The sequence below is a fragment of the Lagopus leucura genome, unplaced genomic scaffold (assembly GCF_019238085.1).
Source record: "Lagopus leucura isolate 7727_CA_CO unplaced genomic scaffold, USGS_WTPT01 Super-Scaffold_100026, whole genome shotgun sequence".
Taxonomy (NCBI): Eukaryota; Metazoa; Chordata; class Aves; order Galliformes; family Phasianidae; genus Lagopus; species Lagopus leucura.
Genome location: NW_024962277.1, coordinates 8,388,568 through 8,414,729, shown reverse-complemented (window position 1 = coordinate 8,414,729; position 26,162 = coordinate 8,388,568). Strand labels below are relative to the sequence as shown.

General features: G+C 54.0%; 2 protein-coding genes across 4 annotated transcripts in view; one reads left to right on the top strand and one right to left on the bottom strand.

Moving 5' to 3' along the window:
- DNAH1 (dynein axonemal heavy chain 1) overlaps window positions 1-11,962 on the top strand; it is a 72,398-nt gene extending 60,436 nt beyond the window's left edge. The window contains exons 59-80 of the mRNA XM_042880545.1: window positions 42-233; window positions 494-625; window positions 1,034-1,159; window positions 1,813-1,932; window positions 2,913-3,062; window positions 3,205-3,365; window positions 3,473-3,698; window positions 3,783-3,978; window positions 4,672-4,823; window positions 5,293-5,493; window positions 5,836-5,976; window positions 6,402-6,560; window positions 6,992-7,123; window positions 7,610-7,780; window positions 8,263-8,442; window positions 8,526-8,702; window positions 9,447-9,617; window positions 9,800-9,930; window positions 10,284-10,428; window positions 10,672-10,878; window positions 11,288-11,522; window positions 11,694-11,962. Coding sequence (XP_042736479.1) covers window positions 42-233; window positions 494-625; window positions 1,034-1,159; window positions 1,813-1,932; window positions 2,913-3,062; window positions 3,205-3,365; window positions 3,473-3,698; window positions 3,783-3,978; window positions 4,672-4,823; window positions 5,293-5,493; window positions 5,836-5,976; window positions 6,402-6,560; window positions 6,992-7,123; window positions 7,610-7,780; window positions 8,263-8,442; window positions 8,526-8,702; window positions 9,447-9,617; window positions 9,800-9,930; window positions 10,284-10,428; window positions 10,672-10,878; window positions 11,288-11,522; window positions 11,694-11,815 — 3,627 coding nt within the window. The 3' untranslated portion in view covers window positions 11,816-11,962. The remainder of the gene's footprint in view (window positions 1-41; window positions 234-493; window positions 626-1,033; window positions 1,160-1,812; window positions 1,933-2,912; window positions 3,063-3,204; window positions 3,366-3,472; window positions 3,699-3,782; window positions 3,979-4,671; window positions 4,824-5,292; window positions 5,494-5,835; window positions 5,977-6,401; window positions 6,561-6,991; window positions 7,124-7,609; window positions 7,781-8,262; window positions 8,443-8,525; window positions 8,703-9,446; window positions 9,618-9,799; window positions 9,931-10,283; window positions 10,429-10,671; window positions 10,879-11,287; window positions 11,523-11,693) is intronic.
- A 983-nt stretch (window positions 11,963-12,945) lies between these two features.
- Window positions 12,946-25,212, bottom strand: BAP1 (BRCA1 associated protein 1). Of its 3 annotated transcripts, none has more exons than XM_042880391.1 (17): window positions 25,115-25,212; window positions 22,968-22,997; window positions 22,813-22,867; window positions 21,952-22,084; window positions 21,552-21,671; window positions 21,131-21,192; window positions 20,911-21,053; window positions 19,976-20,054; window positions 18,682-18,805; window positions 18,186-18,303; window positions 17,658-17,845; window positions 16,936-17,069; window positions 15,656-16,128; window positions 15,416-15,576; window positions 14,749-14,841; window positions 14,552-14,624; window positions 12,946-14,364 (listed from the first exon to the last, which is right to left on the bottom strand). In XM_042880391.1, exons 1-17 carry the CDS (start codon window positions 25,149-25,151, stop codon window positions 14,231-14,233), a joined length of 2,157 nt encoding a protein of 718 aa, XP_042736325.1. In that variant the 5' UTR covers window positions 25,152-25,212; the 3' UTR covers window positions 12,946-14,230. The 3 variants fall into 3 exon arrangements, with proteins under 3 accessions (XP_042736325.1, XP_042736327.1, XP_042736328.1); XM_042880393.1 differs by having other exon boundaries at window positions 15,470-15,576; XM_042880394.1 differs by having other exon boundaries at window positions 15,656-15,918.
- Window positions 25,213-26,162: the final 950 nt, after the last annotated feature.

The following is a 26,162-nucleotide window of genomic DNA, read 5'->3' as shown; positions in this document are numbered from 1 at the left end:
CAAGCACAGCATTACCACTGTTTCCTTGCATATCTCCCCAGCAAGCCTGGCGAGAGGCAGAAGAAGACCTGCGTGCTACTCAGCAGGTCCTTGAGGAAGCTAAGCAACGCCTGAAGGATGTTGAAAGTGGTATTGCCATTCTGCAAGCCAAGTACAACAGCTGCACAGCCAAGAAGAAGGAACTAGAGATGAAGCGCGAGCAGTGTCAGCAGAGATTGGGCCGTGCTGCTACGGTAGGGAACAGCTCTGCCTGCTTACAAGAAAGCCTGACTTCAGGCCAAGGAGCACAGTGGTGAAAATCTGTGCATGCCTCTTCCAGCAACATTACGTGCCTGCAGCTTATGGCAATGCTAGATTGGAGCTGCCTGGCCAGATCTCAGCAGCACATTAGGGCTGATGTAACTAATCTTCCCTGTGCCGCAGCTCCCTAAGCCAGTTATAGGGACAAATGAGAGCAACACAGCAGCTCTCACATGTGCATCTTATTCCACAGCTCATAAACAGCCTGGCTGATGAGAAGGTGCGCTGGCAGGACACCGTTGAGAACCTGGATTACAAGATCAACAACATTGCTGGGGATGTGCTGCTTGCAGCTGGCTTTGTCGCCTACCTGGGCCCTTTTACTGTAAGTATGCAGTGCTCTCTGGAGTGGGCTCTATTGGCTGCTCTGCTCTCCTGCCCTTTGCTGTTGCCAGCTAGACAGGCTTCAAGTCAGATTCTGCCCTTCTTTGTGGTCAGCAGCTGACACAGTTTGCTGTACTTGCCAGCCCCTCTGGTGACCTGGCTGCCCAGGATGTCTGCCAGCACTGCCTTGGCACGTGCTACCTCCTATGAGCAAGGTCAGAGCTGTAACACCACAATCCCTTCAAGCTGGACACACAGAATAGGGCAAAAAGATGTAATCTCCCTCCTGGATCTCTCTCCATTTGTGCTAGAGGCTGCACAGGGTCACTTTGGATAGAAGCAGGAGGGTTTCGTTGCACACAGTGGAATAGTTGCTACTAAAAGCCTGTGATGGTGCTTCTTGTGGCAGGGACACTACCGTGTGGCACTGTGCAAGGAGTGGCTGAGCAAGCTCTCAGAAAACAATATTCCTCACACCGAGGAGCCAAACCTGATCAGCACCCTTGGGGACCCTGTGGAAATCCGCTCCTGGCAGGCAAGTTATGGAAAAGATGATACAGGAGGCTGAAAAGGCAGGGGACAGGACTGCTTCAGGTAAAGGCTAAAACACTCAGCACAATTAATTAGGAACTGCTTTATCAAAGGAGAGACCCCAAGAGAGCTCAATAGTTACTTTCAGGGCGCACTGCTCAATGAGCAGAAGGGGACCTGGCAGCATCCAGGGCAGCAGCAGCTCTGGGTGCATCATACAGCTCAACCTGTTGGGTTTCCACTTTACACAGCACAAGATTACAGCAGAGCCTTGGCCATGGCCTGCCCACCCCCTAACTCAAGCAGCACAGCTCTGTCCTGCAGCTCAGCTGCTCCAAAGAGAACTGCATCTCTTCAGAACACTCACCACCATCCCCTACCCAACCATAATCTCCACAGCAAGACCACGCAGGGGCCAGGATAGCAAGGGCATCTCAGGATAAGCCTTATTACATATTGTAGCTACCATCCTGCATGACTGAACAGAGCCAAAAGGTGCTCCCTGAATCTGAGCCCCAGAATTGATCCAGCACACACAGCAGATAAACACGTTAAAGAGAGAGCAGGCCAGCCAGCTCCTGAAACAAGGAGATAGCTGTGCTGTGTTTCCAAATGCTCCCAGTGGCTGCTAAACTAAGATTTTTTTGCCCCAATTAGATTGCTGGTTTACCAAATGACACGCTGTCTGTGGAGAATGGGGTAATAACACAGTTCTCCCAGCGATGGACTCACTACATAGACCCTCAAAGACAAGCAAACAAGTGGATCAAGAACTTGGTAAGATCCACAGGGTAAAAAGCTAAGCCTGTGGGGTTGGGGAAGCAGCTTTCTGCAGCACGAAGCCTGAGGCTGCTATGCACAGAGCTGCACCGTGATCCTCCCAGTATCAAGCAAGGTCTGTATTCACCCCAGCTGAATTTCCCTGTTTGGAGGAATCAACACAAGGAAGCAGGGGCCTTCCGTAAGCAAGCAAAGCATCAATTTCTGGGGATCTTTCATTCTTCACTATCCTCTAAAACACACAAAACAATACTAATATGCCCTATAACAGCCTTCAGTGCCCCCAGTACAGAGAGCTCAGACTGACATTGCTTAACCAGTACCTGGTGCCAGAGACAAGGACCACTTCCTCTTCCCTCTGTCCAGAGACCCTCTGGTGCCCCTTCAGAGGACCAAGAAGATGATTCTGGCAGCTGCTGTTGTTGTATTCCCTATAGGCTTTTCCCACCCACCTGCCCTCACTTTACAGGCAAACGAGCTCTGAGATGCCATTGCTGGGCTCTGCTTGAAGGAGGTTTCTCCCAGTCCCCTGCTTTCTGGTGTTCATCTGGGCTAAAATGAATGTAGTATCTGGTGATGTTCCATGAGCGGAGTAAACTTGCAAAAATAGCCAAAAAACTTGCTAAGCAAAAAAAGATATAACTTCTGCTGCTTCAGAAAGTTAAATCTGCCTAGCGGGGGGTGTGCCATGCACATGAATGGTGGGCAGGACACGGCTGAAATGAGATTAGGTGACCTTGGTAGGTAACAGTGAGGCTGGCTGAGCCTTGGTCTGCACACCTCAGCAAACATCACATCAACACCAGTGCTGTAGATGTGGCCCCTAATCTGGGTCCAAGAGTTGAGCAGCTTTAGTTAGGACCCGGATGAGCTGTTAGCCCCATTCACTCTTCATCTCCCCAGTATAGCAGCAGAGCCCTTAGTATCAGATCTGCACAGCCGCGGGCTCTTCTCTGCATTCCCCTTTTGCCTTTCAGGAGAAGGTGAACGGCCTGGAGGTGGCTAAGCTGAGTGACAGGGACTTCCTCTGCAGTCTGGAAAATGCCATTACCTATGGGAAGCCCTTCCTGCTGGAGAACGTCGGCGAGGAGCTGGACCCAGCCCTTGAACCCATCCTGCTAAAACAGGTCCTTTGGTTTGCTGCCGTGGCCAGGCTGGATGGGGGTCTGCCAGCAACTCTGAGCTGCTCTGTGCATCTCCTCAGGCTGTCTCCTCTCTGCAGTGCAGAGAATTGATGTCCCAGCTCTTCTCCTTTTGTCTCTGATGCAGACCTACAAGCAGCAAGGCAGAACAGTGCTGAAGCTGGGGGATGCGGTGATCCCTTACAATGAGGATTTCAAGCTGTACATCACCACCAACCTGTCCAATCCCCATTACAGCCCTGAAGTTTCCACAAAACTCACCCTCATCAACTTCACCATCTCACCCAGGTACGTGCTTACCCCAGCAGCTGCTCACAATGTTGAGCTTTATTCTTTACGGCCCGCAAGCCTTCGGGCCTGTTGTCCTTACCCTCACCCCATGGTTTTTGTTTCAGTGGTTTGGAGGACCAGCTGCTGGGACAAGTGGTGGCTGAGGAGAGGCCTGACTTAGAAGAAGCTCGAAACCAGCTGATTCTTAGCAATGCTGAGATGCGTCAGGAGCTAAAGGAGATAGAAGACCAGATCCTGTATCGTCTCAGCACTTCCGAAGGAAACCCTGTGGATGACTTGGAGCTCATCAAAGTGCTAGAAGCATCCAAGCTCAAGGCAGCGGAGATCCAGGTATGGGGTGTGGGTGTTCATTCATTGCAGCCACCCATCCCCTGCCAGCACGGCACAACCTCCAACATCTCCTGTGTCTCTCAGACCAAGGTGAAGGTAGCAGAGCAGACAGAGGAGGACATCAACACCACACGCTTGCAGTATGCCCCTGTTGCTGTCCGCACACAGATCCTCTACTTCTGTGTCTCAGACCTGTCCAGTGTGGACCCCATGTACCAGTACTCACTGGAGTGGTTCCTCAACATCTTCCTCATGGGGATCAGTAACTCCGAGAGAGCAGGTACGTGCCTGAAATGCTCCCTTCCCATCCCTTTCTTCACACCGTGTTCCTGGCTTAGAAGCTAGAGCCTGAAGAGTCAATGCAGGTGTGCCCGCTTGCATCGGCTCTCTGCGTGGTCCAGAGCTGCCCATGGTTGTGTCTGCACAGCACAGGTTTCAGCCTGCCCTCCTCTTCTGCACTCCTCTGCTGCCCCATCTGACCAGGCAGGGAGATGGTAATGCAAGGGCTCACACCAGGCACACATCCTGGCAGCAGCGTGGCTCTGCTTCTCACGGAGCCAGCTCCATGTGTGGCTGTTGGCTGCCACTGCAATCCACCCAGCAGTGCATGGCAGCCAGGACAGTGTCAAAGGGCCCTTCTGACTGCTGTGGTGCAGTGATTCTCTCCTGGTGCTGGGGCAGTGCTTTATTCCACACTGGCTCTCTTCTGAGCAAAAGCAGGAGTGAGCAGCTCTTTGCCCAGCTGCAGAAAACACTCTTTCTTTGGGGTTGCTTTGTTCAGGTATGAGGTTTGTCCTGACCCCTTCCTCCACACTGCTGTGATTGCATGTGCACATCAGGATACATCTGACACATCTGGATGACATGTCTTTCTCAGGGGATTCTGCACTAGGGCTGTATTTGAGAGCACCATCTGTTGTGTTGTGCCCCTTCCATGTCACCACTGCCTTGTCTGGTCATTGTGTTTTTCCAGATACTGTGAAGGAGCGGATCGTGAACATCAACAACTACATCACCTTCAGTCTCTACAGCAGTGTGTGCCGCAGCCTCTTTGAGAAGCACAAGCTCATGTTTGCCTTCCTCGTTTGCGCCCAGATCTTGATAAATGATGGGCGGATTGATATGGTAAGCAAATCACTCCAATCCTTGAATAGGATCCCCAGCAGAGCAGCCCAGGCTCAGGTGTACGGTCCCCCTTGCTTAACATGCTTGTGTGGCAAAGAAGCCTTGTTCCCTGGGGCTGGGTGTAAATGTGACAGGCTGGTTGGCAAACCTAGGGCCTTTCTGTTCATTCAGATCTCTTTGCCTTTTCCTGTGCCTATGTGCAGGGCTGAAGCACTGCCGGTCTGCTGCAAAGGCTGGTGAATTTGGAGGGGTTAGGCAGGGGTTAGAGGCTGCAGCACCACAGAGGAAAGCCTACAGCAATTGAAAGGCAATGTTAATCTCACCAGACCTTCTGATTCACTTATTCTTCCCCATGCACCCCTGGCAGGAGCAGCAGCCATAAGGTTACTACCAGATGCAGCACAAACCTGCACGCTTCAGGCCGGGCAGGTGGGCTGTAACCCATCACCTTGTACTGTCCTGTTCTCAGGACGAGTGGCGATTCCTGCTCTCAGGGGGAACTATAAAGGAGATGCAGGAGAACCCAGCTCCAGACTGGCTGAATGAACGAGCATGGGGAGACATCCTGGCTTTGAGCAACCTGAAGAACTTCTCCGGCTTTGCCAATGACTTTGCTGCCAGCCTTGCAGCGTTCAGGGCCATCTTTGACAGCCACGAGCCTCACAGGCAAGTGTCCCAAGCTTTGTCAGTTTTGTTGTACTGTTCCAGGCCAACGATGGCATCGCTGGAAGAGCACGAGGTGCTGATTCAGCCACAGTACCAGCTCTGCTCAGTGCAGTGCTGGCTGGAGCTTGGGCTGCTGGCACTCTTGCTTGCCCAAGGCAGAGTGCAAAAACAGCTGTTGCTCTGTTTTGCACTCCAATAGTTTCAAAGCTATGAACAACAACCTCAGCTGTTTGGCTGGAAGGTCCTTGTCCCTCCTCAGACTCCATAGCACTCCTTGAGTGCTTCTCAGGGAGCTGCAGGATCTGACCCGTTCCCCTCAAAATACCAATAATTGCTTTGTAGAGAGCCCCTGCCTGGGAAGTGGGACGTTGAGCTTGATGACTTCCAGAAGCTGCTGGTTCTGCGGTGTCTGCGGGGAGATAAGATCACCAATGCCATGCAGGACTTTGTGGCACTGAACCTGGATCGGCACTTCATTGAGCCTCAGGTAATCAGCCTAAAGGAAGCACTGCTGGAGGAGAGCTGCAAAAGGGCCAGCAGCTTTTTCCAGCTGCAGCAAGGATGCCTCCCTCCAGCCACAGAGGAGGACTGTGCCAGCAGTGTCCAAAGCTGGACAATACTTATGTCTTAGAGGAGGGAAATCCTCCCTCTCATCTAGCAGTACTAACTGTACTGGGAGGGAGCAGTTACCTCAGGCATGCAGCTTCAAATGGGAAACTAATCACTGCCCTGATCCTGATTCTGCCAAAGCAGAGCATTACCAGGCCCTATAGGGACATGCTTCTGGCTTCTGTCTCCAGTGCCACACCGGTGGCACAGGGAGGTCAGGTTGGGTGAGGTGGTGCCATGCATGGTGCCAAGATGCAGCCCTGATGCACAGCCCTGCACTGTGACAAGCTGTCTCTGTTGCAGACCGCTGACCTCTCCGTCGTGTTCAGGGACTCCAGTGCCACCACCCCCCTCGTGTTTGTGCTGTCCCCAGGCACTGACCCCGCTGCAGACCTTTACAAATTTGCTGAAGAGATGAAGTTCTCCAAAAAACTCTCTGCCATTTCCCTGGGCCAAGGCCAGGTAAGCTGCTGACCTGGGGAAGGACGGTCCTGCTGGCACTTCTGGTGATGTCACCCAGTTCCAAAGAAGCCAGACATCTTTGCAGCACAATGAAAGCACTTTTCTGCCCCAAGGTCCTCATTCACCTATCTTCTGCTAGCTGGAGGAGCCAATTCAGCAGGGAGGGCTGCAGCTGTTCCGCTGCTAGAGTCCTCCATCCTCCTAATACGTCCCCAGTTCCACCTTCTACACCATGACCCACAGATTGCTGAGCTGCAAAGGGCCGTTGTTGCACCATCAGCAGATGGTGACAATCCAGCCAAACCCTGGGAACAAAGCCAAGCTGTCAAGCTGGAAAGTGATCTTTCCACCCAGCAGCTGTCTCCTTGTCTGGCATAGCAGGGCATAGCCTGAAAGACCAGGATCTGATCCCTTCTCATCTGCCTCCACAGGGCCCCCGTGCTGAAGCCATGATGACCAGTGCCATGGAGCAGGGAAACTGGGTCTTCTTCCAGAACTGCCACCTGGCCCCCAGCTGGATGCCTTCACTGGAGAGACTCATTGAAGGCATTAACCCTAACAAGGTGACGTGCATCCTGTGGCTGGGAACATGGAGAAAACCCTGTGCTCCCATCCCACACAACAGTGGTGGCTCTGGTGCCCAGTAAGCAGGGTGCTGTGCCTTACTCTGATGTTCTGTTCTTCCAGCTGCATTGCTTAGCATGCAGCCCTGTTCCTCCTGTTCTGCAGATGCAGAGAAATCACCTTACCTGGTGGCCACTGTAGTGGGGAGACATGATATTTGCATCTCTCATCTCCTCTGAGATTGCAGTTTTGCAGCTGCTGTGACCACTTGCTGAAGTTTCCATTCTTTGGGACTTTTGGTGTCATACACAGCCTTGAGGTTCAAGCAACCAGAGGCTCGCACTAAGCTGTTAATTGAGCAGCTTGCTCTCTGATGGGGGGACTGGAGCAGTGGGAGAAGCCCAGACCTAGATCCATCCCACCCACAGGTTCCCCATAACAGCAGAGTGTCAGTGCAGGAGCACTTATGCCTTCTGATCCTCCAGGTGCATCAGGACTTTCGCCTCTGGCTCACCAGTCTACCAAGCAACCGCTTCCCTGTGTCCATCCTCCAAAACAGCTCAAAGATGACCATTGAGCCTCCCCGTGGGGTCAAAGCCAATCTGCTCAAGTCCTACGTCAGTTTCAGCGATGACTTCTTGAATTCCTGCCCCAAGGTAAGGCCCAGCTTTGCTGTCCCCTACGCACACTCTCCCCCTGGACACCGCTCCTCTCCAAACTCAGATCTCCACTAGAGTTCTCATTTAGCACTTCTGTGGAATCACAGAATGATAGAATAGCTGGGGTTTGAAAGGACCTTAAAGATCACCTCCCTCTCGCACGCTAGAGGAGGAGTGGTGATATCTCTCATAAGCCTGCATCTATTCTGTGAAAGCCAATTAGAAATTTCACTGTGACAAACAGAAGCAACAGTATTGTGGAGGCCTGGCAAAGGCACCTGCAGCATTGAGCAAGAGAGCAGGCCCACAGCCTTCCCCAGTGCAGCAGCTTGGCTGAGGTTTCCACCTCCAGATTCCAGCTGGTGTTGGTGACTTAGCACATCTCATTTTCTGCCTGCTGCCACGTCCCAGAAAAGACATCTTCCAAGGATGTCGCCTCCCAGGCTGAGCATTTCCTCACCCTCCTTCTCTGCCCACAGGTCACAGAGTTTAAATCCTTGTTGTTGTCACTTTGCTTCTTCCATGGGAACATGCTGGAGAGGAGGAAGTTTGGACCACTGGGGTTCAACATCCCCTATGAGTTCACGGATGGAGACCTCCGCATCTGCGTCAGCCAACTCAAGATGTTCTTGAGCGAGTACACAGACATCCCATACAAGGTAAGCACGTGAGCTGACCCATTCTGGGCACAATGGCTCACGATGGGTCACGGGTTGGACAGCCCTCGTGGGATCCCTCACAGGTTCTGAAGTACACAGCTGGGGAGATCAACTACGGGGGCCGTGTGACCGACGACTGGGACAGGCGCTGCGTGATGAATATTTTGGAAGATTTCTACAAGCCTGAGGTTCTGACTCCTGAGTTTGCCTATTCTGAATCTGGGATCTACAAGCAGATCAGCAGCTCTGCAGACCTCGATGTAAGTACTCGAGTAACGAAATGGAGCTTTACAGATCCAGGGGGTGGTCGTGGTGCAAAGGGCGAGTGCTTCTCCCTGAAACCCACAGTATTTCCATTCCCCTGGGGGAATGTGAGCTTAAAAGAATGTGGAGATCTCCAGCTGCTTTCGGGAAGCTACATCTTCTTCAAGCAACAGGAGGAAAATCTTGTTGATGTGCACAGGAGGGAGGTTGTAGCTGTTGCCAGCATACCTCATCTGAAAGCATTTGTGCTCTGAACCACTTTGATATCACATACTTGAAATGCCTGAGGAGCTTTGTGCAGGAGACGCTGCAGGAAGCTCACTGCCAAGCTGCCCGTTCTTTTAATGTGTATTTGCTTTGACAAAAGTGTGATTTAACTCCCCAGCCATGCATGAGCTAGGGCCTCCAAATGTGGCTCAAAGGAGCTGTCGCTCCCTCAGCCTCCCCTTCTGCACTAGCCAGCATAACTCAGGGCACACAGACACTGCCCCTAAGTCATACTTGTGAATTACCATTCCTGGCTGCCACACGAGACAGGGAACTGCAAATGTCAGAAGCTCAAACAATAAGACAAGGCCTAGCTTCTACGTGAGCCTGCAGGTCTACAGGCTGCTGCATTTGGCTCCTCGAGCAGCCCTGGCTTTGGTTATTTCTGGCCAGGCCCATGGCAGCCAAAAGGGCTCCCCGTTCCTGTCCTCCCAGCCCCGCCATCTCTCACAGCCAATGCAATTCCTCCCCAGGGGTACCTGCAGTACATCAGGAGCCTGCCGCTCAATGACAGCCCGGAGCTTTTCGGTTTGCATGACAATGCCAACATCACCTTTGCTCAGAAGGAGACCTTTGCTCTGCTAGGGGCCATCCTGCAGCTGCAACCAAAGACATTCACGCTGGGTGGCTGCAGCAGGGAAGAGGTGGGTTCCCCAGTTCCACTGGAATTCTGGCACAAGCAGTGAGCACAGACCACACGCTCACATGCTATGCCAGTGTCACCCTGTCCAGCAGCCAATGGCTCTGCCATCCAGATGTCAGCTCTCCCCCTTCCCTGCAACCGTGGCTGGCTGGGTGCTCACCTGCTTGCTGTCTGCCTTTCCAGCTGGTGGAGGAGACTGCAAATGAGATCCTGGCGAAGCTGCCTGCCCCCATGGACCTGCAGGAGGTGATCTGCAAATACCCTCTGCTCTATGAAGAGTCTATGAACACAGTACTGGTGCAGGAGGTCATCAGGTAACTCCCTGCAGCCTCCTGTCCTGGTCCCTTGGGGAATGACAGGGATGTGCAGGCCCCTGCTCCCCTCAGGGAACCTCACTGCTGAGCAGTGGGGTAGCAGAAAGGTATCAAGTCTGCTGTCCCAGCCACAGCCTTCAGCTGATCCCTGTTCTGCAGCGACTGATCAGTGTCTGCATGGTACTGTCAGCAGTTCACAGCTTGGGGGCAGTCAGAGAGCTCCATCCAAGAGGATGAATAGCAAGGGTTATGTGAAGCTCACTGCACAGTAATCCAGGCAGACACAGGGGATAAATCCCCACACCAGGTCGTTCCATGATCCCTCTGCAGAAACAGCAGCCCTTTTCTCTTAGGTACAACAGTCTCCTGGAGGTGATTGCTCAGACGCTGAAGGATTTGCTGAAAGCTCTCAAGGGCCTGGTTGTGATGTCCTCTCAGCTGGAGCTGATGGCCAACAGCTTGTACAGCAACTCCGTCCCCACTGTGTGGAACACCAAGGTAACACTTGCCAACCAACACCGCTACCCCAGGAGTTCTTCTGACCCCAGGGAGAGCATCAAACTCCACAGCTGGGCTGGGCTGTCACATGGATGCTGTCTGTTTTGCAGATGTCTTCTGCCTTGTGCAGAGGTTCTCAGCCCTAAGCTGGAGGAGTCCCTGGGCTTTAGGCATCTCTCAGCAACTCGGGCTTTAGGGTGCCCTTGTTTGCATTCAATACCTTCCTCTCCATGTGCCCCACAGGCCTACCCATCACTGAAGCCCTTGGCATCCTGGGTGAATGACTTGGTGCAGCGGGTTGAATTCCTCCAGAAGTGGATCAGCCACGGGATCCCCTCTGTGTTCTGGATCAGTGGGTTCTTCTTCCCTCAGGCCTTTCTCACTGGCACACTGCAAAACTTTGCTAGGAAGTCTGTCATCTCCATTGACAACATTTCATTTAGCTTCAAGGTAAGGGAGTTAGACAGATTGTTTTTGCTGGATTTTTTGGGGATTTGCTGCCTGACCACAAAGACAGCAGTTCTAGGCCCAACCTGCCCAATAGGTGGAACCAGTAGCTGCACATCCCCTCTTCCCCTGTGCACCAGATACATCCACCCTCAGCACAGACACGTCCATGATGCAACCCGTGACCTCTCCATCTCTCCAGACCTGCTCAAATCCTTTCTCCACAGCCTTTTCCTCAAGCCGTCCCACACCATCATGATCCGAGCTGCTGGAAAACCCAGCCCAGAGATATCTGAGAGCTGGAGCAGGCTTCCCTGTGGTAGTTCTGCCTTGACCAAGAGCAGAGTAAGGGGTTTCACAGGTCTGCAGGGCCAAGCCTTGCTCACAGCCCCAGGCCCACTCTCTTCCACAGATGATGAAGGAGTCAGCGAGCGAGCTCTCTCGCCCTCCCTCTGAAGGCTGCTACATCTATGGCTTGTTTCTTGAGGGTGCCCGCTGGGACACCTCTGCGTTTCAGCTGGCAGAGTCCCATCCCAAGGAGCTGTACAGCGAGATGGCTGTCATCTGGCTGCTTCCTGTCGCCAATCGCAAGCCTCCAGCTGCTGGCATATACCTGTGCCCCATCTACAAGACACTCACTCGTGCGGGTAGGTGCCCTAAAGACAGCCCCCAGAAGCAAAGGAGACCTTAGAAGTCGCTGCAAGGATAGGCAGCCCAGGAGAAACTGCAGGAGCTCTTACAGCTCCTGCTGAGCCTGCCTGTGCCCTGGCAGCAGGGCTGCAGTGCCACGCTGAGCCCCTTTGCCTCCCTCCTCACAGGGACACTGTCAACAACGGGCCACTCCACCAACTACGTGATTGCTGTGGAGATCCCCACAGACAAGCCTGAGAAGCACTGGATCAAACGAGGCACAGCCTTGATCTGCGCCCTGGACTTCTAGCCAGGAGCTGCCCAGGCAGGTGAACCACCCCAGGGACAGGTAAGGGAAGTCAGCAGGAGGCAGGAACTGACCACCAGCAGCTACTCTCCTCCTCTTTTCTCCCCAGCTGTTCATTACACCCTTTATTACAAATGGAGTTGAACTGCACCACCATTGCATTCTGTTGTTTGTAATCCCCACAATTAGACCTCTTTTAGAATCACAGCATGGTTGGGTTGGAAAGGACCTCCGAGCCTCCCTTCTCAAGTTCTTCTCCCACTTCATACTCACACCTGGGATTGCCCCAGACCAAGTACAACACTTTCCCTTGGCCTTATTGACTCTCATTAGGTTCTTGTGTGCCCACTTTTTGAGCCTGTCCGGGTCCCTGTGGATGGCATCCCTTCTGTTCTATCAGCTGCACCTCAGCTCAGTGTCACCCACAAACTGTGCTGAGGGTGCACTCGATCCCACTGTCCATGTCATTGATAATGCTGTTAAAGAGCACTGGTCCCAAGAGGGAATCCCCCCAGCACTCATCACCTGGACACAGAGCCACTAGCACAACCCTCCTAACTGCAGCCATCCAACCAATTCCTTATCTGTTGAATAGTCCAGCCTTTAAGTCCATCTTTCTCCAACTTAGAGATAAGGAAGTAGTGCAGGACCATGTGAGAAGCCTTGCACAAGCCCTTTCTTTTTCTACCATAGCCATCACTCCACTGACTCAGCCACCAGATGGGTCAGGCATGATCTGTCCTTGATGAAGCTGGGCTGGTTGTCTTGGACATCACCTTCCCATCTTCCACACGCCTGGTTTGTTCTTCCTGTCAGGTCCCTATCTCCACTGGAGGTCAGAGGGGAACGCTACCTGCACTCCTGATCCCTTCAGCCTCTAACATCTTTCCCTTTTTATCTTTCAGTCTCCTTGTTGCACTTGCACATGTCCCAGTGTGAAAGACAAGGACTGAGTCGTAGTCTCTGGCTTTATCAGGCCCGGTAGCCTCTTCTCCCTGCTTGTGTTTCAGCCTCAGCCCAGCCCCCATCCTATTCCTGGCAATTCTCCCCTGGCCCTGGGATTCCTCTCACTCTGGTGCTCCCAGCTGCATACACACACACCTCCCCCCTCCCTTGCACACTGGCTCCCCCCGTGACTGTTACAGGAGAGCTTTATTCCTTCAGACAGATCCATTACATACAGCACTTGGTATGAGACACAGCAAGAAGAAACAGAAGGATTTTCTTTCCTTCAACAAGTACAAAAAAAAAAAAAAATAATAATAATTCCACGGTCAAGATCTGTACAAATTTGCACGTTTGGCAAAGTCAGTCCCCCCTGCAGCTGTTCCTCTTCCCCCCTCACAGCTACTTCTTCCCCCATCAGCACAGGCGCTAACCTCTGGCTGCTGGGGACAGGGCAGAAACCTTCTGCAAGAACAGAGGGGGCTGGGGGGCAGGGATGGGGTCTGCGTGGCCGGCAAGCTCCTGCACTGCAGCCTGCTTGGGCAAGAAAAGCAGCTTTGGGCTCCATCCCATTTCTGCCTGCCACTGAAGTTCCCGTCACCTCTTCCCACACTGAAAGGCTTCGCTCAGGGCACCAGGCACTTCCAGGTCCAGCTTCCAGCCCCCCAGCACCAAGGCCAAGCCACCAACCTTGCGTTCTTTATTCATAGTTCTCTGGGAACAAGGAGCAATTGTGTGTGATCCAGAAACACTGCCAGGGCCACACTGCTGGTCCTTAGCAGAGCAGCTGTAGAAGCAGGGCCACTTGCCCTCCCAGCACCACCACAGAAAGCAAGGGACAAAGTCCAGGGGGGACTCTAGCCCTGGGGACAGGTGGCACTGCCACCCCAGGGGATCGGCACACAGATGGGGTCACACAGGGCCACAGTGCTGGAGAGCGGTTCTGTCCAGGAGCTGTTTCGCTCAGCCACAGCCAAAAAGCAGGTCAGAACCAGAAAATCAATTTTGTCAAGGAAAGTAAAGAACAGAAAACACAGGTGTGAGGGTCCTGGGGAAGCGCAGAGCTGAAGGCCTGGACACAGCAGAGCACCAACCCCAGGCAGCTGCGGCCAGCACAGCCTCGCATCAGCAGCCCCAGTGCCTCTGTGGTGCCCAGCCCCCCGGCCAGGTGGGCTCTTCCCTCCTCCCATCACCAGCCACGGCCCCAAGACAGGCCCAAGGCACCTGAGCGTGGCCACGGCCAGACAGGCAGCAGGGCTCTGAGCCTTGCCTTTGGCCGCAGGGCTCTCCTCAAGACAAGGCCTTGCTGCCTTTTGGGCTCGGAGGAAAACCCCATTTCTGCTTGTCCCCAGGCTCCACCTCAGCTGAAGGCTTCTCGCTGGGGTCCCTCTCCCTCAGGCAAAGGGTAACATATATCCATGTGCCACTGCCCAGAGCCACGAGGGTGAGCTGGTCTCAGTCTCAACCCCAAGGCTACTGCCGCTTGGCTTTGTATGGACGGGAGCGTTTCCGGCGGTCCGGCTTCCTCTGCTTGTGCAGACGGCCGATGCTGACCCCCTGCCGCCTGCGGACGGAGATGTTCTGCTCCACGAGGCTCGCCAGCATGCCTGCAGGGAAACAGGCAGCAAACACACTGCAGGCCACGCTGCAAGCAGCCACTGTGCACAGCAGAGGGGGCTCGGAGCTGGCAGCACTGATGATGGAGCGCAGCTCAAAGCACAGCAAGCTCCACGCAGCCCAGTGGTGGAGGCCCCAGATGAACTTGAATCTCGTGCTCTACTGCCCGTGTCTTACCTTCCTGGGCCAGCATGGAGATGAAGGTACAGATGAACTCATCATAGTTGTGGGTTCTCCTCTGGTCGTCGATCTACAAATAGATTGCGCTGCTCTCAACTGAACCACATGCCCTGTGCTTTGCCATCAGTGTGGCCACAGACAGAAGCCTTCAGGAAGCTCAGCCAGCAATGCAAATGATACATGGACAAACTCACCTTGAATTTCTTCCTCTTCTCAACTTCCTCCTTCAAGCAAGCCTCGTAGTTTGCAATCTCGGCTTCCACACACTTCAGCAGTGCCAGCAGCTCCTGCCGGGATCAAGCAGAGCAAACGTGAGCAGATGGAGACCCGCATGCCAGCACCCAGCAGGGGAGCTACGGGGTGAGCGGGGGGCATTCCTCTCTGAGCTGGGATTCACCAAAGAGAAAAAAACACTTGGCAGGGGGCAAAAACAGTACATTGTAGGGGACTTCTGAGCTTGGTTCATTCTGCCTGAGCCCAGCCCTAGTTTGCTTCACTAACCAACAGAAGACATCTTTCCAGACAGCTCTCCTGCAGGGAGCCCTATATGTGCTGGTGCTGCCCAAGCCCGGTCGTGCTGGTGGCCAGAGGGCAGGGACCTGGGCAAGGCCCCACCTGGCTCCGGCCCAAAGGAGCACCTCTCAAACACAGGAGGCAGGGGCTCTACCCACCGCCAACACAGAAGATCTCAGGATGACACACGGCACAGAACCTGCACTGCCCTGTGCCCCGAGGCACGGCCGCAGCGGCGCACGAGGGGGACAGCGTGTGCATGTGGTTCAGTCACTGCCAGTGCTGCTGCGTCTCTGGGCGAGCGCAGGGGGCTCCACGTCCCTAGGGCTTTTGCAGCACAAAACTCACCTTGGGAGAATACTTTTCCCCCCCAGGGTGATCACTGGTCCTGCCAAGTCCCACCTTCTCTTTGCTGCCACTGGCCTCACTGCCCTCCTTCTCGTCCAGTTTGATGGTGACCTGGGCTTCTTCACCGGGTTTGATGGAAGGGGGGGAGCTTTTCCCCCCGTCTGCGCACAAGGGAAGGAAGCATTAGGAGCCACAACAGAGGGCACGGTCCCACCACCGCAGGGGACAGCTGGCACCAACCTGCAGCAGCCAGCGGGCAGAACACGCCGTCCTCTGTGAGATGCAGCAGCCCAGAGCTGATGATGGGCCCCAGGTCCCTGACGGCCCGGTTGTAGCGCAGGCAGTCAATGCGCAGGAGGCCGTCCTCCTCACCAAACAGCACCTTGGAGATGTGGGATGTGACGGGGCTGGAGGGACGCGTGGGGTTGGCCGAGCGGATGGGAGAGCGCAGCGGGGAGTTGAAGGCGCTGCCGATCTCGGAGGCGGTGTCCGTGCTCTCATTGCTGGGGGTGGGAGAGGGCTGGGAGTGAGTGACAATGGCCACAGCAGCTCCACCACCACTCGTCTTGATGGACAGGGGAATGGAGAGATCCTTCTGGGACTCCTTCAGCTTCTCAGCCAGGACGTTGATGGTGTTGGGCTGGAGGACGGAGAGCTGGCCATCCGCGGCCCCCGCTGTGTGCTCTTGCTTTACCTGCCCCTTCCTTTTGTACCTGCCCAGGAACGCAGAAGGGAAGGTGATGCTGCTGGAAGGAGGGGGCCCAGCTCAGCAGCACAGGCACCGCCAGCTCCACACTCAGCACTTGAGGCCATGTTGCTGAGATGACCTGAGATTGCGAGGCCTGGAACGTTTTCTAGGTCACCCCCAGTGCCAACAGCTTTTCTGGGAGCAGCTTGCCTCCCTGAGCTGCAGGGATCCCCCCATGGTGACTGTAGTGGAAATGGTAAATCAGGGCTTGACGCAGTGGTGGAGCAGCTTGTGGGAAGGTGGGGCTAACCCAGAGGAGCTCAGGTGTATGCAATGTACCTAAGTAACAGGAAGGGGTGAAGGCAGGATCCACCCCTTCCCAGACCTCATTTAAGGGCTGGCAGGGGGAGGTGAGGGTATCTTACTGGAAATCCCTGTGTACCTGATGCCTTCTGAAGGTAAGCAGCTTCTTTCCTTTATTTTGTGCCTATGGCTGTTGCATTTGAGCAAATCCTCATTTGCAGCAGCCTAAGATTTTCTTCTCTACTGTCACTGTTGTGCTTTCCATCATGTTATACTGGTGGCAAATGAAGCCTCCAGGCAGAACGTGTTCATTTCATGAGCTATTGGGCATCCTTACATGCAGCTCAGCCTCTGCCATCCAACCAAAGAGTACAGTGATGGATCAGCTACGAAGTGATTTCAGGCCAGGCCCCACCATCCCGAAAGCAACCAGGAAATCCAGCGGGGTCAGCTAGGCAGGCTATGAAGAAGGGTTGGGCACAAAGCTAAGCTTCCTTTGCCCCCCCCCGCCCTCAACTCAAGCTGTTACCTGATGGCTGAGTTGGTGTTACGAACTTCCTCCTCCTCATCATCATCATAGTCATCCTCATCATCTGAGTACTGCTGGTGCTGTCGGACCGGGACCCGGCTGCGACCCACTCCTGCCGCAAGGTCTTCCTCCTCCTGCAAAACACCATTGCTCCACCAGTTGGGTGAGGAGGAAGAGCCCAGCAGACAGTGTCCATGGTCCATCCAAGCACCACGGGCCTGAGAGAGCATCAGCAGCCCAAAGGAACCCAAGCTCACAGTTTAGGTCTGCCTAAGTCCTGCTGGTTTGTGTATAGCCAGGACAGCAGGAAAAAAAGGGAGCTGGGCTCTGCTCTTGTCACCTACATCTTCCCCATTCCTCCCACAGCAGGTCCTCAAGTGTTCCCACAGGAAGCTCTTTCCTTTGGGCTTCGCTCACACACAGCCTTTATGTTCAGATCTGGTGTGTTTGTTTCTGCTCCTGCACAGCCTCCTTCATCCCAGGACCCAAGTTCCCAAGGCAACACAGTGAACTACAACAGCTAAGGGACCCATGTTAAAGCCAGTGTCTTTTGTCAGGTCACTTCTTACCCTCCCACCTTCCAGCTTGGGTAGCACAAGGGGAGGCATGCTGGGAGGAAGGCCTTAGGCCTGCTGATAGTAGCAGTCCTGGGAAGCTGGGGGATTGGATGTGGAAAGCTTGGCTCAAACCAGATGTACTTCTGGCCTGGAGCTCCAACCCACCTGCATGGGGGACTTGGCATAGTTGTGGTTATCCAGGAAGGCTGGCAGCCTCTGCACGATGGGGTTGGGGTTTGCTGGAGGCACCCCATTGATGCTGCTCGCTGATGCCTTTGCCATTGGTTTTGATTTGGTGGGTGGGCTCTGCGTGGCTGTGGTGTGGCCCTGGCTGGCAGGCTCATCAGTGCTGTCTGCAATGCAAGCACAGCCTTTCATGGACATCACTGTTTACTCAATATCCTCTGCCACCCCTTTCTCATTCTATGAAACCCACTTCCCATTCTACTTCCAGCTGTTAGAAGTGTTCTTAAATACAAGTCCTCCCCTTTTCAAGCTTTGTGTCCCTCCTCCCAGTACTTGGGGGGTTTACAACAGAACTGGTCAACTGGGCTTGGAGAAAAGAAAGTAAAGCTGACCATAGAAGTTACTCAAGCTCTAGGTAAGGCAGAGATCGTCATCAGCCAGTGCCAACAAGTGCTTGCTCCACAGCAGGCTGGAATGGCTCACAGCACCACTGGAATGGGAGCCTACCTGGATGGGTACTCTCTGGGGCCACAGTCTTGCTGTTGGCTGGCTTTGCCTCTTCAGGAGATTGAGATTCCTGAGACTTCTGGGACTGGATCAGCTCAGGCTGAGTGACTCGGATAAGCTTGAAGGCAAAAGACAGATTGGAAGTGACTGCTGGACCAGGGGGTTCAAACCAATCGCTCCCATTAGAGCACTGCAGAAGGAGAACTCTTGAAGTAAGCCGATCTCCAAGCATTTGTGTACGATCAGCCAGCAACCCTGTGGTTAACCCCCAAGAGAGCAGCAAAAGGCCGAGCAGCAACAATACTCCTTTTCTGGGAAGAGGTCACCCTCAAGACACACAAAAAAAAAAAAAAAAAAAAAAAAAAAAAAAACCACAAAAAGAAAAACCACCACAGAACCAACCACCCAAGGTACCTACAGCTCAGTGAGATGCCCTGACAGCACGGCCTATTTGCCATCACAGCCCTGCACTCCCACAGGGCTTGGGCTGCCCCACCTGCTGCAGGGCCTCCAGCACAGTCTGGCGATTCATCTTCAGGATATGGAGCTTAGACTCATATTTCATCCTCCGATCAGGAACCACTGCCATCAGGTTGAAACGGATGTCGTGGTATGGCTCCCTGCAGGACGTTACAGGAGATGTCAGACATACTGAGCCTTGGGGCTCCCTGCTGATAACCAGCCTCCAACCAGACTTTGTGCCACTGAATGCCACCCTCTGGGTCTGGCCATTAAGCCAGTTTGCAATCCACCTCATCATCTGCTCATCCAGACCATAACGCATCTGCTTCTCTATGTAAATCTCAGGAGGTGGCATCAAAAGCCTTGCTGGAGTCAAGGCAGAGAATATTCACATCTCTTCCCTCACCTACAAGCCAGTTGTTTCACCACAGATGTTACCAAGTTGCTCTGGCCTGACTTTCCCTTGGTGAATCCATGTTGACTACCTTTGATCACAATCTCCTTCACGTGGCTGAAAATGGTTTCCAGGATTACTGTTCCATCGCATTCCCAGGAATTCAGGTGATGCTGACTGGCCTGTAGGTCCCTGGCTTCTCCTTCCTGCCCTTCTTGAAGGCAGGAGTGACATTTTCTTTCCTGCAGTCCCCAGGTACCTTTCCCAATCGTCAAGATTGATATCTGCCCTCTGGCAGACACTGGGATGCTTGAATTCCCCTATGAGGACCAGGGCCTGAGAACGAGAGGCTACTTCTAGCTGTCTGTAGAAAGTCTTACCCACTTGTTCCTCCTGGTCAGGCAGCCACAGCTGACACTCACTACAGTGTCACCCACAGCCACCTCTTTAGTCCTGACCCTTAAGTTTTCATTTGGCTCATCCATCCCCATTCCCTGCACTCCAACTGCTCCCTTGACTAAAAGGGAGCTCCTCCTCACCTCCTCTGCTGCCCTTCCTGGAGAGCCTGTCTCTCTGCACCACAACCCCTTCATAGCCCTGCAGCCACACACATCTCCAATTCCTCCTGTTTCTTCCCTGTGTTGCAGACCTCAGCACTCAGGCTCCTGCCCACACTGCAGAAGGCCACAGACTCAGCCAACACAGACCTCACGTGGCCACTCCTGTCCACAAGGCAATCCATAGAGACCGCATCCTACCAAGTGCAGCTTGTCTGCAAACTCTGGGGCAGGGGAAGAGAAGGCAAGCTGGTGGTGCATTTGCACCACCCCCTGAGCAACATCCTCACCCCCACTTCCACAGCTCATCGCACAGACATGAGCAGAACTCATCCAAGGAGATGAGGCAGTGCCTGCACCAGAGCCCAGGACATTACCCTGCAGTGGCCAGGCCGATGCGCTCCATGATCACTCTCCTGGCTTTGTCTGTCCATTCCTCGTCGTCAGCCCAGGGCCCTGTGGTAAAACAAAGCAAGAACTAGCAAAGAAGGCCACAGTTTCTGCTTCAGACAGGACAGCATCAAGCAGGGATCCTGCTGTCCCCACGAGGCAATTTCATGGCTCCCTTACATCTCAAGGAATAAGAGACCCAGACAAGAAGGAGGATGGGACCAGAAGGACCACACTGTCAGCAACACACAGCCAATATGGCTTGTATACCTTGCTTCTGCCTACTGAATGGAAAACATTAGTCATCAGCAGGGCAGCCAGGCAAATTCTGAATCCTACAGAACACACTTTGCAGGCTCTGCGATCTCAAAGTCCAAAGAAATCCCTGCTTCGGAGCTGAGCTCCCACTGAATCTGTTCCGGTTTGTAAGAAATGTAAGTAGATTTCTTTAAGTGGATACTTTTCCAAGGGGCCTGATATATAGAAGTCCTAGCTAGGATAAAAAAAAGTGTCTGAAAGACAGAGCAAAGTGGTCAGGTTGTAAGAAAGGGGAACAGCTCAAGCAGTTCTGCTGGGATCAGCACTGGGGACCTTGGGCCTCAGCACACAAAGGCTATTTGACACAGCAAGGAGGTGAGGAGACAAATTCTGCTTGCGACACCATGTTATTTCAGAGCAGCAGAAGGACTTCATGGCCCTCAGCAACATGGGAGGAACACAGTAAGGTTGGAAAAAAACAATGCAGTAATTGTTTCCCATGCTGCTGTTGTTTTTTTTCTTTTTTTTTCTTTTTTATAGCCCCCAGAGTAAAGTCTCCAAAATGAGCTATCAACACTCAGGACAAATCTGGAATAATTCTTCACTAGCACTAGCTAATGGTAACTGACAAACAATACACTCATGGACAAACCAGGGTTCTTACCATGGTCAATGGGATAAACCTTCAGCCCATCCAGCTCAAACAGCCGTCCCTTGATAGGGACATAGCTGACAAAATGGAAAGCCTCCATGGTTCGCACAGCACTGATCCCATTCTGTTTCTCTGGCAAGTGCCGTGGCTCCGGCCTGCGACAGCAAAGGGCAAAAGGTCAGTGCAGAGCCTGCTCCAGCAGAACTGAGCTGCAGGAGACCCCCTCACTCACCTGGCATGGCTGTTGTGGGCCTTGGCCAGCTCGGGGGCATTGCCGATGGCATAGCCTTTACTCTGCAGCAAAGAGCAAGAGAGAAAAATAATAGAGAAGTAAAAGGAAACCAAGGAAGTGCTTCCCCTGTCAGCTCCCTGCTCCCTCCATCCACACACAGGGCTTTAAGAGCAGTTTCTAGGCACAGCCTCTACTCTGCTGAGTTACGAGGTGAAGACCCAGAATGAGACAAACACACAACTGCGAAAGAGAAGCAAAGGGAATTACAGCTGGAGAGAAGCACGGACTTCAAGACAGGTCTGAAGGCAGGAGGAGCACATTTCATCACAGGCTTGGGCTGGAAAGGAGTTTGCTAAAGCACGGTCCAGAGAGGGAGCAGGAAACAGACGCCGTGTCACCCTTGCATAGCCTCCATCCCTACCTCAGGGCTGAATCCTCTGGTGAAATCCTTCATGCGACTCAGTGTGGGGCCCAGGTCAACATTGTTGCAGTTCAGGAGGACGCTCAGCAGGGCGTGGGTGGCACAGGAATTGGGGATCAGCTGCAGGGCAACACAAGGCTGGCTTCAACAGAGGAAACAACCCTTCACAGTCACCGATAATCAATGACAAGGTCAGTATGCAGAAACCACTTCTAAAGCAGCAACTAGAGGTGCACCTTGTGTCACAAAAGAAGGGAGATCACCCTCATGCAGCGAGGCACACCACAGCCACACGAGAAGCTGCCCACAGAGCAGAGAGGCTCTCAGCCTTCTCTGGGGTCCAGCTCTCCCTGAGGTGTCACAGGAGATACCTGCCTCCCTCTCCTCACCCTCAGCCTACCTGGTGAGCAAAGAACATGTTATTAACGATGTCATCGTCGATCACCGACGTCTCATCCACCAGGGTAGAGACCTTCCTGCGGGATCTGCGCTCCTCAATCCACTTGAACAGGAAGATGAACCCATACACGGGGCTGTGGAGAGATGTTAGCAACTGCACCACGATGGACAGGCCACTGCAGTGGGGCTGCTCTGCCCGCTGCCAGAGACCTTCTGTTTCAAACCGCAGGCAGAGAGAGAGAGAGAAAGCAGAACTACCAGCCACACGTCACCAGAAGTGACCGTCCCTACCACAAGAGCCCCGTTACCCAGGGCACTCCCATGCTGATGCTCAGGACAGCAGGTGAGCTTGAAAACCCAGGGGTTTGACAGGTCTCAAGACAGAGAAATAGGAGGCAAAATCCACCTCTGGGCACTCAGGCACTCACAGCCTTCTGAAAAATTGCTTAGCCTCCAAACAATTCCCTTCTCTTATAAATATCCCATATTCATTTCCAAAAGGGCATCAGCCAACAACTTTTAAGAAAGCTGCAGTTTCAAAGCACTGAGATGGAGAAATCCCACGCTCCAAGCAAGCAGCCTTGATGCTGGAGCTCTCCATGCCAGAAGAGAGATTAATCCCCAGAATGTGCCCCCACACAAAGTCTTTCTGGGTAACTGTGTCCAGGACCAGCCTGCCATCACAACCCATAATGCCAGGAAGGATAATTCAGCAGAAGAGCAGGAGCTCACCTGCCTGTTCCAAAGTGGAGCCAGCACTCCTGGCTCATTGTTCTCAGTGCTGACAGCCTCACTAGAGTCCCCTCAGCCCTAGAGAGACATTTTGCTTAATAGAACCCCCACTTTCAAGTGCATAACTCACCCCTGGCATTTGCTCTGCAGATCATAAATCTCTTCAACCTGCACCCCTTTGACCCCTGCAAACAAAGAGCAGAAGCTGGTATGAAGCCCACCACAAAGAGCTGGAGGTAATGCCAAGCATGAAGTCAGCTTCCCAGGAAGGTGCCTTGGACTCACCAAAATCTTCGACCAGGAGTGTGAAGAGACCTGGAAAGGGACAAAACCAACAGGTTAGTTTGGGCATGGTGCAGAGAGAAAACTGCTGCAGTTTTTTTCCAGCTGTGCTGTGACTTCAGACCACACTTACCCCCCCCCCCCCCCCTTGGTCAGCAGCAGAGCTTAGGCTTCCCACATCCCTCCATCCTCTTCCTCAAGACAACCTAAGCCAATCCCGTCCCTGCTAGCCTCCTGCTGTTGGAGCCAGCTCAGCACACTGGCCAACACAACCAACCTGCCAAAAGGCAAATCCCCACCACAAACAGGACAGGGAGCTCCCAAGCAATGCTATTCCTTCAGCTGGGAGGAAAGCAGCCAAACAAATGGATCACAGGGCTGTTGAAACATGACCACCTCTGTTTTTGTTAGTGAAAGCAAGCTTGACAAAAGGACTGAGGGTCAAAAGGCTCATCAACATCTTCCTTTCTCCTGGGGAACCAAATCTGTCCTCACTGACCGTAATTTCCCGTTTCAGAGGGGCATAATGAGTGATACAGATACAGGGAGGGCTATTAGACATCAGGAGCTGCAGTGCCACAGCAAAAGCACTTGGTCCAGTTTTCTGGCAGTTCACCCCCCTGTGAGGAGTTAGCAAGCCCGAGACTGAAATAACAAATCTGCTTCTTGCACTCTCTTAGAAAGGCTGCTGAAAGCCCAATAAGGATTCAAGTCAGAGAAACATTCCTACAGATAAGAGATTTAAGGAACCTGATGTGAATGATTTAACCAAGAAGGGAAGAGCCAAGAGGATTTGCCATCAAAGCTAAAGCTGCCAAAGAGAATAAACTTGCTCTCAAGTTTCAGAAGTTACAGTCTGCTGACCACAGCAAAACAAGGGCAACAAAATGCACCAAGTATGTCACAACGTGGCCAGTGATGATTTGCACAGCTCGTGCACCAGGTGAACACAGCCACAAATGCTCAGAGTGGCAGCAGCACAGCCAGGAGACAGAGCTGGGTGCCCAAAAGGACAAAAGATAATGGGAACGAGCTGGAGAGAGAGGCTGCGCACCAGGAGAGCACTAATTCTTCACCACCAGAGGTGCCAACTCTGCTGGTAGCAGAAACCTCCTTGGACAGATTCAGACTCAGTAGGACATAGCTGTGCAGCCCCAGCAGGGAGCCTGGCATCCAGCTAAGGTCTGAGCTGTCACAGCCTGGGGTCCAGATCAGAAATAGCTCAGCTTTGGCTCAGCAGTGGGCAGAAATGGCCACTCTGCAATTCTTCAGCACTCCAGTGAGAAGCTGGTACTAAAGCTGCACGCATCACTGCATGGGGATGGATTGCCTTGCAAGAAAACCACCCTCCATCCCAAGCATCAGGGTGCAAACTGTGTTTTGCTTTTGGTATCGTGGCGATGAAGAAGGGGAGAAAGATGGGAGTGATTTGGGCTATTCCTACACATCAGTAAAAGGATCAAGAGAAGCAGAACTTCAGTTGAGCAGGAGATCTGCAGCATACAGAACCCTTCAATGAGCACAGAAAGGCAAAGCAGGATGCACGGCAGCCCAGGCTGCTTGCCTACAACCCCAGAAGTCCACCCGAAGCTCACCCCCATGTTCTTTGTGACCACAGAGTGTCCTGTCCCCCTGTACCAGAGGTGTTCCCTGCTAGGACAGCTCTGCTCACACTCTATAGTCAGCGATTGCTATCCTTGGTGTTTTGGGGATGAGAATATCTACAGAAATTTTTTGCATCCCTGTCAAAGGACTCCAGATGGCATCCACAAAACCCTTTGGGTTCAGCAGATCGCGCTGGGGCCAGCCTGGCCCTCTGTTTCCCAAACAGCGAGCCTCACTTTGTGCCTCCCTCCTGCTCCTGCAGCCCCACTCCCCATACCCGCACCCCAAACCCACACCCACTCGCAGCCTCCCTCCTCGCTGCCTCCCTTACCCACCCATAACCCCTCACTACAACGCCCACAGCCCCCTACGACCCTCAGCTGAGCTCCAAACCCCTTCTTCCTCCGCACAGCCACCCCCAGGCCTTGTCCGAAACCCCTGGCCTGCACCCAGAGGCCTCCAGGCCGCCCCCCGGCCCACACCTACAGGCCCCCGGCGGCCGCCGCCGCTCAGGCCCGACTCCCCGCCTCCGATCCGAGGCTCACCGGGGTCGCTCTCCAGCTCCAGCCAACCCTTATTCATCTTCCTGCGGCCCGGCCCGCGCCGCCATGTCCGGCCCCGCCGACCGCCCGACTCTGGGCCCCACCGGCCCCGCCGCCGCGCCCGCAGAACACGTCATCGCCGTGCGACGCCGGGTGACGTCACCGCGCGCCGCCTCGCGGCCGTCCCGGGCAGCGGTGAGGGGGCGCCACAAAAGTCGCGCGGAGATCTGGGCCGGAGCCGGGCCCGGCGGTGAGGAGGCGCTACGAAAGTCCGCAGAAGTCTAGGCCGCAGCCGGGCCGGAGCCTCCCGCTCTGCCCCGCTGTTTGAGGCTTCTTTCCCCTGCAGTTGGGGACTGGCTGGGACTGTGCAGCGCACCACCAGGCCATGTGTCCAGTGTGGGGGAGCGCGGCCAGGCAGCAGGTTGTGGGGTAGGCCTGGGGCCTGGTGAAGGCTGAAGGCGCCAGGCAAGCCAGGCCCGGCCTCAGCTTCCGTAGGAAACAGCTGAAAATAGGAGGAGGCCTGGCCCGTCCCCGGGGCTTTGTTACCCTGCGGCTCCCACACACGGCCCTGCTGTGTCCCCTGGGCTATGGGCTCCACGTGGGGCGGGGGTTGGCCCTGCGGCCCCTCACCGACTCAGTGGCAGCACAGGCCCCACAGCCTCTGCCCCATATCTCAGACACGTGCGGGGTAACGCAGCGCTGCCACGGACTTTGCTCCCATCAAAGGCACCGCGCTGCGGCCATTGTGCTGCAGGGAGGAGCAGTGATCTCATGGCCCAGCCCTGGCTTTGTGCAAGCTATTTTGGGGGTCAATTATTAGTATTTTCTTTCCCCTTCCTCTGCCTTCGAACAATGCTGGTCCCGGTGGGGCCTCGGTTCACACCATTGTGTGGGGCCACACTGCGCTGGGAGCAGGAAGATCGTTATCAGCCCGGCTGAGAACTTTGCCAGGCCCTCAGCATGGGGCCAGCAGCGCCTGCACTGTGGCCCTGTTCTTTGGAGCACTGTGCGTTGGGGAGTACTGCAGCTTGGTCCCCACCCCAAAGCCCCT

Excerpts from the sequence above, each read along its gene's own strand:
- BAP1 (XM_042880391.1), bottom strand. The coding sequence starts at position 25,151 with ATGAATAAGGGTTGGCTGGAGCTGGAGAGCGACCCCG. Across the intron at positions 22,998-25,114 it reads GGAGCTGGAGAGCGACCCCG|GTCTCTTCACACTCCTGGTC; the intron begins GTGAGCCTCGGA and ends GTCCCTTTCCAG. Across the intron at positions 14,625-14,748 it reads AGAAGAGGAAGAAATTCAAG|ATCGACGACCAGAGGAGAAC; the intron begins GTGAGTTTGTCC and ends ATCTATTTGTAG.